Source organism: Mytilus californianus, unplaced genomic scaffold (genome assembly GCF_021869535.1).
Source record: "Mytilus californianus isolate M0D057914Y unplaced genomic scaffold, xbMytCali1.0.p SCAF_2, whole genome shotgun sequence".
Taxonomy (NCBI): Eukaryota; Metazoa; Mollusca; class Bivalvia; order Mytilida; family Mytilidae; genus Mytilus; species Mytilus californianus.
The window spans coordinates 125,850,400-125,864,005 of NW_026262668.1; the positions used below are offsets into that span (position 1 = coordinate 125,850,400).

Sequence of the window (13,606 nt, forward strand, 5' to 3'; positions counted from 1 at the left end):
AGATGATAATAATAAAATATCATACCTTGACAGTCTCCTCATAAACTAAAACGTTGTCATTATAAAGTTTGACAACAATACTGTCAACAGATTCTGTTTTTAGAGCAACATTCATTATCGGATTACTGTCACTTGTTGATAACTCTAAAACTGGCTTTTCGTCTTCAGCTGACGGTTTCCATCCTGAAGGTGTTAAAGCGTTTTCAGCACCATCTGGATTCGATGAAGAAGTCACAGTTTCAAAATTTAATGGGCCCTTTGTCGCATCGTCCGGACATTTTTCCAAACCTAAAAATTCAAAAAGCAATAGTATAAATTAGAATACAAGGAAAGTGAAGTCAATGGATAATGCCAGTTTCCTTTCATTTTACCAAAAAAAACCTCCTGTATACAGTCAGCCTCATATGATTAAAGATACAAGTCGGCAAAAAGAGCCGCACAGTTGGCTTCTATGGGAATGCCGATTGTTAGTTGAAATACACGTCTTCCAAACGTAACAATTATGTTGTCAATCAAGACATCAAACATCTCGATAATATCAGTTTCAGAGAATTGCTTGTTTGAATCAGAGTGATTCTTTTACAAAGTACGATTTATTCCTCCCTAAGTCAAGACACTTGTACCTATGTTGGCCTTTCTTTCTTATGAACAAAATAGGATCAACTCTTTTAATTTGCCTTTTAGTTTGGAATGGGAAATACTTGTGTAAAGTATAGAAAATTAAAATATCTTAATACTATTTGCAATACGAAATAGTCTTAGATTGTATGTTCTCTAACAGATCTTTAAACTTTTTTTAGCATCTGTATATGATTCACACCTACTCTAGAATAGGTAGTTTTACAATAAATTTGAAGCCTGGCTTTGGTTGCTGAATACATTGATGTTAATAATTTAGAAAGAGGTTTTGTGGAGTACTTGGAAGACCCAGTAATATAACGTTGTTTGTAAGGACACTTATTCAATTTAGGTATTTAATACAGTTAAGGAAGATCACGTTCCGCATCTTTGGTCGAAATTCAAAAGAAACATACAAAAGACCCTATAATTATACAATACGTCCTCCTTGGTTAGTGTCGTTGGGGTAAATGTTGAGTTTTCAAGTGAAATGTCAATCCCTAGTTCATTTATCAAGCAGTTTATGTAATGATATTTACACATAGAAACGATGTTCATTGGGGCTTTATCTGCAGGACAACAACGTATTTGTCATGTAAAACAACAACGATAATGAAATTCAGATTTTCTGACTTTAAAAAATACCTGCAGTTGTAGAAGCGGGTCCAGTGGTTACCGACGGTTGAGTTGTTTGAATCAAAGGTGGACTTGTTCCTGGTGCTCCAGCTTGAGTACCTGTAGTTGGGGTTGACGCTGTAGAAGGTGTTCCAGAGGTAATCACTGGAGACGATGTAGGTGTTGTGGCTGGTTGTCCTGTGGTCAGAGCTACAGAAAACATCACTGTCATCACAGGCTTAGTACATTTATTTTAACACATATATAACTGAATAAATTGTCAATATCATCTATACATTAAGATGTCGATTTTGTCCTCCACTAATGAAGCAAAAATATAATACTCAAGTAAAAGGGAACATATGGGATTGTTTTGCAGTGTTCAAATTCAAGATGACATGAAAGTTGTTTTGTTGGTCATATATATGAAAATAAAAGAAAATCAATTGTGTCCGACCGAGCGCTTTTTTCAGTAGCCTTTATCATGAACGGTCAAACCTCAACATATTCAATCCATGTCTACAAGCAATCACAAATTAAGACATAACATTGATAGTTATATTCAATAAAAAAAGGATTTAAAGATAAAATTGTTCATACTCTTTTGTCAATACATATGAATGAATATAATATGGCAAATATAAGATTATATGCATTTTAACATTCTATCGTTTTTTACGGAGCAGTTTATCAAATCTAATGGTTAATTTGAATGTACAGTACAACAAAATTAGTTACCTTTAATACAAGCCTCCACGGTGACACTTTTTACAACCGGAGTTGCATTAGGTGTTTGGTCAGGTATTATCGTCAATGTTATCTTGTCAGCCAACTGAGGTTTGATAAATTCCAGTTCTACGATGCCATTTGGTTGTGCCTGTTGAAATACATAGCCTTCTGAATGTATGAATGTGCCTATTATGGAGTACTATATTGCATTGTATAGTGTCATTTAATGGGTATCTTTACCTTAAATGGTGTTACCAATATACACAGTGCTTAGTATTGACAGACGACTATAGTCTTAATGCAACGTTTCATTACTAAAATATAATTGTAATCAAAGACTAAATGTTCATGTCTTTACGAAAAGAATCATAATCCCCTAAACAACGAAACTTGAGTACAATGTAACGTAATTTGTAAACATTCTTTGGTTATACTATAATTTCAGAACTGCTTTTCGTGCGTTTCGTAGTTAATAAATTGAAGTTGTCTTCTTTTTCATTAATATTACAATCAGATGATAATAATAAAATATCATACCTTGACAGTCTCCTCATAAACTAAAACGTTGTCATTATAAAGTTTGACAACAATACTGTCAACAGATTCTGTTTTTAGAGCAACATTCATTATCGGATTACTGTCACTTGTTGATAACTCTAAAACTGGCTTTTCGTCTTCAGCTGACGGTTTCCATCCTGAAGGTGTTAAAGCGTTTTCAGCACCATCTGGATTCGATGAAGAAGTCACAGTTTCAAAATTTAATGGGCCCTTTGTCGCATCGTCCGGACATTTTTCCAAACCTAAAAATTCAAAAAGCAATAGTATAAATTAGAATACAAGGAAAGTGAAGTCAATGGATAATGCCAGTTTCCTTTCATTTTACCAAAAAAAACCTCCTGTATACAGTCAGCCTCATATGATTAAAGATACAAGTCGGCAAAAAGAGCCGCACAGTTGGCTTCTATGGGAATGCCGATTGATAGTTGAAATACACGTCTTCCAAACGTAACAATTATGTTGTCAATCAAGACATCAAACATCTCGATAATATCAGTTTCAGAGAATTGCTTGTTTGAATCAGAGTGATTCTTTTACAAAGTACGATTTATTCCTCCCTAAGTCAAGACACTTGTACCTATGTTGGCCTTTCTTTCTTATGAACAAAATAGGATCAACTCTTTTAATTTGCCTTTTAGTTTGGAATGGGAAATACTTGTGTAAAGTATAGAAAATTAAAATATCTTAATACTATTTGCAATACGAAATAGTCTTAGATTGTATGTTCTCTAACAGATCTTTAAACTTTTTTTAGCATCTGTATATGATTCACACCTACTCTAGAATAGGTAGTTTTACAATAAATTTGAAGCCTGGCTTTGGTTGCTGAATACATTGATGTTAATAATTTAGAAAGAGGTTTTGTGGAGTACTTGGAAGACCCAGTAATATAACGTTGTTTGTAAGGACACTTATTCAATTTAGGTATTTAATACAGTTAAGGAAGATCACGTTCCGCATCTTTGGTTGAAATTCAAAAGAAACATACAAAAGACCCTATAATTATACAATACGTCCTCCTTGGTTAGTGTCGTTGGGGTTAATGTTGAGTTTTCAAGTGAAATGTCAATCCCTAGTTCATTTATCAAGCAGTTTATGTAATGATATTTACACATAGAAACGATGTTCATTTGGGGCTTTATCTGCAGGACAACAACGTATTTGTCATGTAAAACAACAACGATAATGAAATTCAGATTTTCTGACTTTAAAAAATACCTGCAGTTGTAGAAGCGGGTCCAGTGGTTACCGACGGTTGAGTTGTTTGAATCAAAGGTGGACTTGTTCCTGGTGCTCCAGCTTGAGTACCTGTAGTTGGGGTTGACGCTGTAGAAGGTGTTCCAGAGGTAATCACTGGAGACGATGTAGGTGTTGTGGCTGGTTGTCCTGTGGTCAGAGCTACAGAAAACATCACTGTCATCACAGGCTTAGTACATTTATTTTAACACATATATAACTGAATAAATTGTCAATATCATCTATACATTAAGATGTCGATTTTGTCCTCCACTAATGAAGCAAAAATATAATACTCAAGTAAAAGGGAACATATGGGATTGTTTTGCAGTGTTCAAATTCAAGATGACATGAAAGTTGTTTTGTTGGTCATATATATGAAAATAACAGAAAATCAATTGTGTCCGACCGAGCGCTTTTTTCAGTAGCCTTTATCATGAACGGTCAAACCTCAACATATTCAATCCATGTCTACAAGCAATCACAAATTAAGACATAACATTGATAGTTATATTCAATAAAAAAGGATTTAAAGATAAAATTGTTCATACTCTTTTGTCAATACATATGAATGAATATAATATGGCAAATATAAGATTATATGCATTTTAACATTCTATCGTTTTTTACGGAGCAGTTTAACAAATCTAATGGTTAATTTGAATGTACAGTACAACAAAATTAGTTACCTTTAATACAAGCCTCCACGGTGACACTTTTTACAACCGGAGTTGCATTAGGTGTTTGGTCAGGTATTATCGTCAATGTTATCTTGTCAGCCAACTGAGGTTTGATAAATTCCAGTTCTACGATGCCATTTGGTTGTGCCTGTTGAAATACATAGCCTTCTGAATGTATGAATGTGCCTATTATGGAGTACTATATTGCATTGTATAGTGTCATTTAATGGGTATCTTTACCTTAAATGGTGTTACCAATATACACAGTGCTTAGTATTGACAGACGACTATAGTCTTAATGCAACGTTTCATTACTAAAATATAATTGTAATCAAAGACTTAATGTTCATGTCTTTACGAAAAGAATCATAATCCCCTAAACAACGAAACTTGAGTACAATGTAACGTAATTTGTAAACATTCTTTGGTTATACTATAATTTCAGAACTGCTTTTCCTGCGTTTCGTAGTTAATAAATTGAAGTTGTCTTCTTTTTCATTAATATTACAATCAGATGATAATAATAAAATATCATACCTTGACAGTCTCCTCATAAACTAAAACGTTGTCATTATAAAGTTTGACAACAATACTGTCAACAGATTCTGTTTTTAGAGCAACATTCATTATCGGATTACTGTCACTTGTTGATAACTCTAAAACTGGCTTTTCGTCTTCAGCTGACGGTTTCCATCCTGAAGGTGTTAAAGCGTTTTCAGCACCATCTGGATTCGATGAAGAAGTCACAGTTTCAAAATTTAATGGGCCCTTTGTCGCATCGTCCGGACATTTTTCCAAACCTAAAAATTCAAAAAGCAATAGTATAAATTAGAATACAAGGAAAGTGAAGTCAATGGATAATGCCAGTTTCCTTTCATTTTACCAAAAAAAACCTCCTGTATACAGTCAGCCTCATATGATTAAAGATACAAGTCGGCAAAAAGAGCCGCACAGTTGGCTTCTATGGGAATGCCGATTGTTAGTTGAAATACACGTCTTCCAAACGTAACAATTATGTTGTCAATCAAGACATCAAACATCTCGATAATATCAGTTTCAGAGAATTGCTTGTTTGAATCAGAGTGATTCTTTTACAAAGTACGATTTATTCCTCCCTAAGTCAAGACACTTGTACCTATGTTGGCCTTTCTTTCTTATGAACAAAATAGGATCAACTCTTTTAATTTGCCTTTTAGTTTGGAATGGGAAATACTTGTGTAAAGTATAGAAAATTAAAATATCTTAATACTATTTGCAATACGAAATAGTCTTAGATTGTATGTTCTCTAACAGATCTTTAAACTTTTTTTAGCATCTGTATATGATTCACACCTACTCTAGAATAGGTAGTTTTACAATAAATTTGAAGCCTGGCTTTGGTTGCTGAATACATTGATGTTAATAATTTAGAAAGAGGTTTTGTGGAGTACTTGGAAGACCCAGTAATATAACGTTGTTTGTAAGGACACTTATTCAATTTAGGTATTTAATACAGTTAAGGAAGATCACGTTCCGCATCTTTGGTCGAAATTCAAAAGAAACATACAAAAGACCCTATAATTATACAATACGTCCTCCTTGGTTAGTGTCGTTGGGGTAAATGTTGAGTTTTCAAGTGAAATTTCAATCCCTAGTTCATTTATCAAGCAGTTTATGTAATGATATTTACACATAGAAACGATGTTCATTGGGGCTTTATCTGCAGGACAACAACGTATTTGTCATGTAAAACAACAACGATAATGAAATTCAGATTTTCTGACTTTAAAAAATACCTGCAGTTGTAGAAGCGGGTCCAGTGGTTACCGACGGTTGAGTTGTTTGAATCAAAGGTGGACTTGTTCCTGGTGCTCCAGCTTGAGTACCTGTAGTTGGGGTTGACGCTGTAGAAGGTGTTCCAGAGGTAATCACTGGAGACGATGTAGGTGTTGTGGCTGGTTGTCCTGTGGTCAGAGCTACAGAAAACATCACTGTCATCACAGGCTTAGTACATTTATTTTAACACATATATAACTGAATAAATTGTCAATATCATCTATACATTAAGATGTCGATTTTGTCCTCCACTAATGAAGCAAAAATATAATACTCAAGTAAAAGGGAACATATGGGATTGTTTTGCAGTGTTCAAATTCAAGATGACATGAAAGTTGTTTTGTTGGTCATATATATGAAAATAACAGAAAATCAATTGTGTCCGACCGAGCGCTTTTTTCAGTAGCCTTTATCATGAACGGTCAAACCTCAACATATTCAATCCATGTCTACAAGCAATCACAAATTAAGACATAACATTGATAGTTATATTCAATAAAAAAGGATTTAAAGATAAAATTGTTCATACTCTTTTGTCAATACATATGAATGAATATAATATGGCAAATATAAGATTATATGCATTTTAACATTCTATCGTTTTTTACGGAGCAGTTTAACAAATCTAATGGTTATTTTGAATGTACAGTACAACAAAATTAGTTACCTTTAATACAAGCCTCCACGGTGACACTTTTTACAACCGGAGTTGCATTAGGTGTTTGGTCAGGTATTATCGTCAATGTTATCTTGTCAGCCAACTGAGGTTTGATAAATTCCAGTTCTACGATGCCATTTGGTTGTGCCTGTTGAAATACATAGCCTTCTGAATGTATGAATGTGCCTATTATGGAGTACTATATTGCATTGTATAGTGTCATTTAATGGGTATCTTTACCTTAAATGGTGTTACCAATATACACAGTGCTTAGTATTGACAGACGACTATAGTCTTAATGCAACGTTTCATTACTAAAATATAATTGTAATCAAAGACTTAATGTTCATGTCTTTACGAAAAGAATCATAATCCCCTAAACAACGAAACTTGAGTACAATGTAACGTAATTTGTAAACATTCTTTGGTTATACTATAATTTCAGAACTGCTTTTCCTGCGTTTCGTAGTTAATAAATTGAAGTTGTCTTCTTTTTCATTAATATTACAATCAGATGATAATAATAAAATATCATACCTTGACAGTCTCCTCATAAACTAAAACGTTGTCATTATAAAGTTTGACAACAATACTGTCAACAGATTCTGTTTTTAGAGCAACATTCATTATCGGATTACTGTCACTTGTTGATAACTCTAAAACTGGCTTTTCGTCTTCAGCTGACGGTTTCCATCCTGAAGGTGTTAAAGCGTTTTCAGCACCATCTGGATTCGATGAAGAAGTCACAGTTTCAAAATTTAATGGGCCCTTTGTCGCATCGTCCGGACATTTTTCCAAACCTAAAAATTCAAAAAGCAATATTATAAATTAGAATACAAGGAAAGTGAAGTCAATGGATAATGCCAGTTTCCTTTCATTTTACCAAAAAAAACCTCCTGTATACAGTCAGCCTCATATGATTAAAGATACAAGTCGGCAAAAAGAGCCGCACAGTTGGCTTCTATGGGAATGCCGATTGTTAGTTGAAATACACGTCTTCCAAACGTAACAATTATGTTGTCAATCAAGACATCAAACATCTCGATAATATCAGTTTCAGAGAATTGCTTGTTTGAATCAGAGTGATTCTTTTACAAAGTACGATTTATTCCTCCCTAAGTCAAGACACTTGTACCTATGTTGGCCTTTCTTTCTTATGAACAAAATAGGATCAACTCTTTTAATTTGCCTTTTAGTTTGGAATGGGAAATACTTGTGTAAAGTATAGAAAATTAAAATATCTTAATACTATTTGCAATACGAAATAGTCTTAGATTGTATGTTCTCTAACAGATCTTTAAACTTTTTTTAGCATCTGTATATGATTCACACCTACTCTAGAATAGGTAGTTTTACAATAAATTTGAAGCCTGGCTTTGGTTGCTGAATACATTGATGTTAATAATTTAGAAAGAGGTTTTGTGGAGTACTTGGAAGACCCAGTAATATAACGTTGTTTGTAAGGACACTTATTCAATTTAGGTATTTAATACAGTTAAGGAAGATCACGTTCCGCATCTTTGGTCGAAATTCAAAAGAAACATACAAAAGACCCTATAATTATACAATACGTCCTCCTTGGTTAGTGTCGTTGGGGTAAATGTTGAGTTTTCAAGTGAAATTTCAATCCCTAGTTCATTTATCAAGCAGTTTATGTAATGATATTTACACATAGAAACGATGTTCATTGGGGCTTTATCTGCAGGACAACAACGTATTTGTCATGTAAAACAACAACGATAATGAAATTCAGATTTTCTGACTTTAAAAAATACCTGCAGTTGTAGAAGCGGGTCCAGTGGTTACCGACGGTTGAGTTGTTTGAATCAAAGGTGGACTTGTTCCTGGTGCTCCAGCTTGAGTACCTGTAGTTGGGGTTGACGCTGTAGAAGGTGTTCCAGAGGTAATCACTGGAGACGATGTAGGTGTTGTGGCTGGTTGTCCTGTGGTCAGAGCTACAGAAAACATCACTGTCATCACAGGCTTAGTACATTTATTTTAACACATATATAACTGAATAAATTGTCAATATCATCTATACATTAAGATGTCGATTTTGTCCTCCACTAATGAAGCAAAAATATAATACTCAAGTAAAAGGGAACATATGGGATTGTTTTGCAGTGTTCAAATTCAAGATGACATGAAAGTTGTTTTGTTGGTCATATATATGAAAATAACAGAAAATCAATTGTGTCCGACCGAGCGCTTTTTTCAGTAGCCTTTATCATGAACGGTCAAACCTCAACATATTCAATCCATGTCTACAAGCAATCACAAATTAAGACATAACATTGATAGTTATATTCAATAAAAAAGGATTTAAAGATAAAATTGTTCATACTCTTTTGTCAATACATATGAATGAATATAATATGGCAAATATAAGATTATATGCATTTTAACATTCTATCGTTTTTTACGGAGCAGTTTAACAAATCTAATGGTTATTTTGAATGTACAGTACAACAAAATTAGTTACCTTTAATACAAGCCTCCACGGTGACACTTTTTACAACCGGAGTTGCATTAGGTGTTTGGTCAGGTATTATCGTCAATGTTATCTTGTCAGCCAACTGAGGTTTGATAAATTCCAGTTCTACGATGCCATTTGGTTGTGCCTGTTGAAATACATAGCCTTCTGAATGTATGAATGTGCCTATTATGGAGTACTATATTGCATTGTATAGTGTCATTTAATGGGTATCTTTACCTTAAATGGTGTTACCAATATACACAGTGCTTAGTATTGACAGACGACTATAGTCTTAATGCAACGTTTCATTACTAAAATATAATTGTAATCAAAGACTTAATGTTCATGTCTTTACGAAAAGAATCATAATCCCCTAAACAACGAAACTTGAGTACAATGTAACGTAATTTGTAAACATTCTTTGGTTATACTATAATTTCAGAACTGCTTTTCCTGCGTTTCGTAGTTAATAAATTGAAGTTGTCTTCTTTTTCATTAATATTACAATCAGATGATAATAATAAAATATCATACCTTGACAGTCTCCTCATAAACTAAAACGTTGTCATTATAAAGTTTGACAACAATACTGTCAACAGATTCTGTTTTTAGAGCAACATTCATTATCGGATTACTGTCACTTGTTGATAACTCTAAAACTGGCTTTTCGTCTTCAGCTGACGGTTTCCATCCTGAAGGTGTTAAAGCGTTTTCAGCACCATCTGGATTCGATGAAGAAGTCACAGTTTCAAAATTTAATGGGCCCTTTGTCGCATCGTCCGGACATTTTTCCAAACCTAAAAATTCAAAAAGCAATAGTATAAATTAGAATACAAGGAAAGTGAAGTCAATGGATAATGCCAGTTTCCTTTCATTTTACCAAAAAAAACCTCCTGTATACAGTCAGCCTCATATGATTAAAGATACAAGTCGGCAAAAAGAGCCGCACAGTTGGCTTCTATGGGAATGCCGATTGTTAGTTGAAATACACGTCTTCCAAACGTAACAATTATGTTGTCAATCAAGACATCAAACATCTCGATAATATCAGTTTCAGAGAATTGCTTGTTTGAATCAGAGTGATTCTTTTACAAAGTACGATTTATTCCTCCCTAAGTCAAGACACTTGTACCTATGTTGGCCTTTCTTTCTTATGAACAAAATAGGATCAACTCTTTTAATTTGCCTTTTAGTTTGGAATGGGAAATACTTGTGTAAAGTATAGAAAATTAAAATATCTTAATACTATTTGCAATACGAAATAGTCTTAGATTGTATGTTCTCTAACAGATCTTTAAACTTTTTTTAGCATCTGTATATGATTCACACCTACTCTAGAATAGGTAGTTTTACAATAAATTTGAAGCCTGGCTTTGGTTGCTGAATACATTGATGTTAATAATTTAGAAAGAGGTTTTGTGGAGTACTTGGAAGACCCAGTAATATAACGTTGTTTGTAAGGACACTTATTCAATTTAGGTATTTAATACAGTTAAGGAAGATCACGTTCCGCATCTTTGGTCGAAATTCAAAAGAAACATACAAAAGACCCTATAATTATACAATACGTCCTCCTTGGTTAGTGTCGTTGGGGTAAATGTTGAGTTTTCAAGTGAAATGTCAATCCCTAGTTCATTTATCAAGCAGTTTATGTAATGATATTTACACATAGAAACGATGTTCATTGGGGCTTTATCTGCAGGACAACAACGTATTTGTCATGTAAAACAACAACGATAATGAAATTCAGATTTTCTGACTTTAAAAAATACCTGCAGTTGTAGAAGCGGATCCAGTGGTTACCGACGGTTGAGTTGTTTGAATCAAAGGTGGACTTGTTCCTGGTGCTCCAGCTTGAGTACCTGTAGTTGGGGTTGACGCTGTAGAAGGTGTTCCAGAGGTAATCACTGGAGACGATGTAGGTGTTGTGGCTGGTTGTCCTGTGGTCAGAGCTACAGAAAACATCACTGTCATCACAGGCTTAGTACATTTATTTTAACACATATATAACTGAATAAATTGTCAATATCATCTATACATTAAGATGTCTATTTTGTCCTCCACTAATGAAGCAAAAATATAATACTCAAGTAAAAGGGAACATATGGGATTGTTTTGCAGTGTTCAAATTCAAGATGACATGAAAGTTGTTTTGTTGGTCATATATATGAAAATAACAGAAAATCAATTGTGTCCGACCGAGCGCTTTTTTCAGTAGCCTTTATCATGAACGGTCAAACCTCAACATATTCAATCCATGTCTACAAGCAATCACAAATTAAGACATAACATTGATAGTTATATTCAATAAAAAAGGATTTAAAGATAAAATTGTTCATACTCTTTTGTCAATACATATGAATGAATATAATATGGCAAATATAAGATTATATGCATTTTAACATTCTATCGTTTTCTACGGAGCAGTTTATCAAATCTAATGGTTAATTTGAATGTACAGTACAACAAAATTAGTTACCTTTAATACAAGCCTCCACGGTGACACTTTTTACAACCGGAGTTGCATTAGGTGTTTGGTCAGGTATTATCGTCAATGTTATCTTGTCAGCCAACTGAGGTTTGATAAATTCCAGTTCTACGATGCCATTTGGTTGTGCCTGTTGAAATACATAGCCTTCTGAATGTATGAATGTGCCTATTATGGAGTACTATATTGCATTGTATAGTGTCATTTAATGGGTATCTTTACCTTAAATGGTGTTACCAATATACACAGTGCTTAGTATTGACAGACGACTATAGTCTTAATGCAACGTTTCATTACTAAAATATAATTGTAATCAAAGACTAAATGTTCATGTCTTTACGAAAAGAATCATAATCCCCTAAACAACGAAACTTGAGTACAATGTAACGTAATTTGTAAACATTCTTTGGTTATACTATAATTTCAGAACTGCTTTTCGTGCGTTTCGTAGTTAATAAATTGAAGTTGTCTTCTTTTTCATTAATATTACAATCAGATGATAATAATAAAATATCATACCTTGACACTCTCCTCATAAACTAAAACGTTGTCATTATAAAGTTTGACAACAATACTGTCAACAAATTCTGTTTTTAGAGCAACATTCATTATCGGATTACTGTCACTTGTTGATAACTCTAAAACTGGCTTTTCGTCTTCAGCTGACGGTTTCCATCCTGAAGGTGTTAAAGCGTTTTCAGCACCATCTGGATTCGATGAAGAAGTCACAGTTTCAAAATTTAATGGGCCCTTTGGCGTATCGTCTGGACATTTTCCCAAACCTATAAATTCAAAAAGCAATAGTTTAAATTGGAATACAAGGAAAGTGAAGCCAAAGGATAATGCCAGTTTTCTTTCATTCTTCCTAAAAAAAAACTCCTGTGTACAGTCAGCCTCATATGATTAAAGATACAAGTCGGCAAAAAGAGCCGCACAGTTGGCTCCTATGGGAATGCCGATTGTTAGTTGAAATACACGTCTTCCAAACGTTACAATTATGTTGTCAATCAAGACATCAAACATCTCGATAATATCAGTTTCAGAGAATTGCTTGTTTGAATCAGAGTGATTCTTTTACAAAGTACGATTTATTCCTCCCTAAGTCAAGACACTTGTACCTATGTTGGCCTTTCTTTCTTATGAACAAAATAGGATCAACTCTTTTAATTTGCCTTTTAGTTTGAAATGGGAAATACTTGTGTAAAGTATAGAAAATTAAAATATCTTAATACTATTTGCAATACGAAATAGTCTTAGATTGTATGTTCTCTAACAGATCTTTAAACTTGTTTTAGCATCTGTATATGATTCACACCTACTCTAGAATAGGTAGTTTTACAATAAATTTGAAGCCTGGCTTTGGTTGCTGAATACATTGATGTTAATAATTTAGAAAGATGTTTGTGGAGTACTTGGATACCCAGTAATATAACGTTGTTTGTAAGGACACTTATTCAATTTAGGTATTTAATACAGTCAAGGAAGATCACGTTCCGCATCTTTGGTTGAAATTCAAAAGAAACATACAAAAGACCCTATAATTATACAATACGTCCTCCTTGGTAAGTGTCGTTGGGGTAAATGTTGAGTTTTCAAGTGAAATGTCAATCCCTAGTTCATTTATCAAGCAGTTTATGTAATGTGATTTACACATAGAAACGATGTTCATTGGGGCTTTATCTGCAGGACAACAACGTATTTGTCATGTAAAACAACAACGATAATGAAATTCA

General features: G+C 33.6%; 1 protein-coding gene across 1 annotated transcript in view; it reads right to left on the reverse strand.

The window, feature by feature from the left end:
* The window catches only part of LOC127727802 (mucin-2-like), a 62,136-nt gene that overhangs the window by 30,894 nt on the left and 17,636 nt on the right, over positions 1-13,606 (reverse strand). Inside the window, exons 12-26 of the mRNA XM_052234918.1 lie at positions 11,865-12,003; positions 11,158-11,337; positions 9,920-10,107; positions 9,392-9,530; positions 8,685-8,864; positions 7,447-7,634; positions 6,919-7,057; positions 6,212-6,391; positions 4,974-5,161; positions 4,446-4,584; positions 3,739-3,918; positions 2,500-2,687; positions 1,972-2,110; positions 1,264-1,443; positions 26-213 (exon numbers count right to left, since the gene is read on the reverse strand). Of these exons, the coding sequence (XP_052090878.1) occupies positions 26-213; positions 1,264-1,443; positions 1,972-2,110; positions 2,500-2,687; positions 3,739-3,918; positions 4,446-4,584; positions 4,974-5,161; positions 6,212-6,391; positions 6,919-7,057; positions 7,447-7,634; positions 8,685-8,864; positions 9,392-9,530; positions 9,920-10,107; positions 11,158-11,337; positions 11,865-12,003 (2,535 nt within the window). The remainder of the gene's footprint in view (positions 1-25; positions 214-1,263; positions 1,444-1,971; positions 2,111-2,499; positions 2,688-3,738; positions 3,919-4,445; positions 4,585-4,973; positions 5,162-6,211; positions 6,392-6,918; positions 7,058-7,446; positions 7,635-8,684; positions 8,865-9,391; positions 9,531-9,919; positions 10,108-11,157; positions 11,338-11,864; positions 12,004-13,606) is intronic.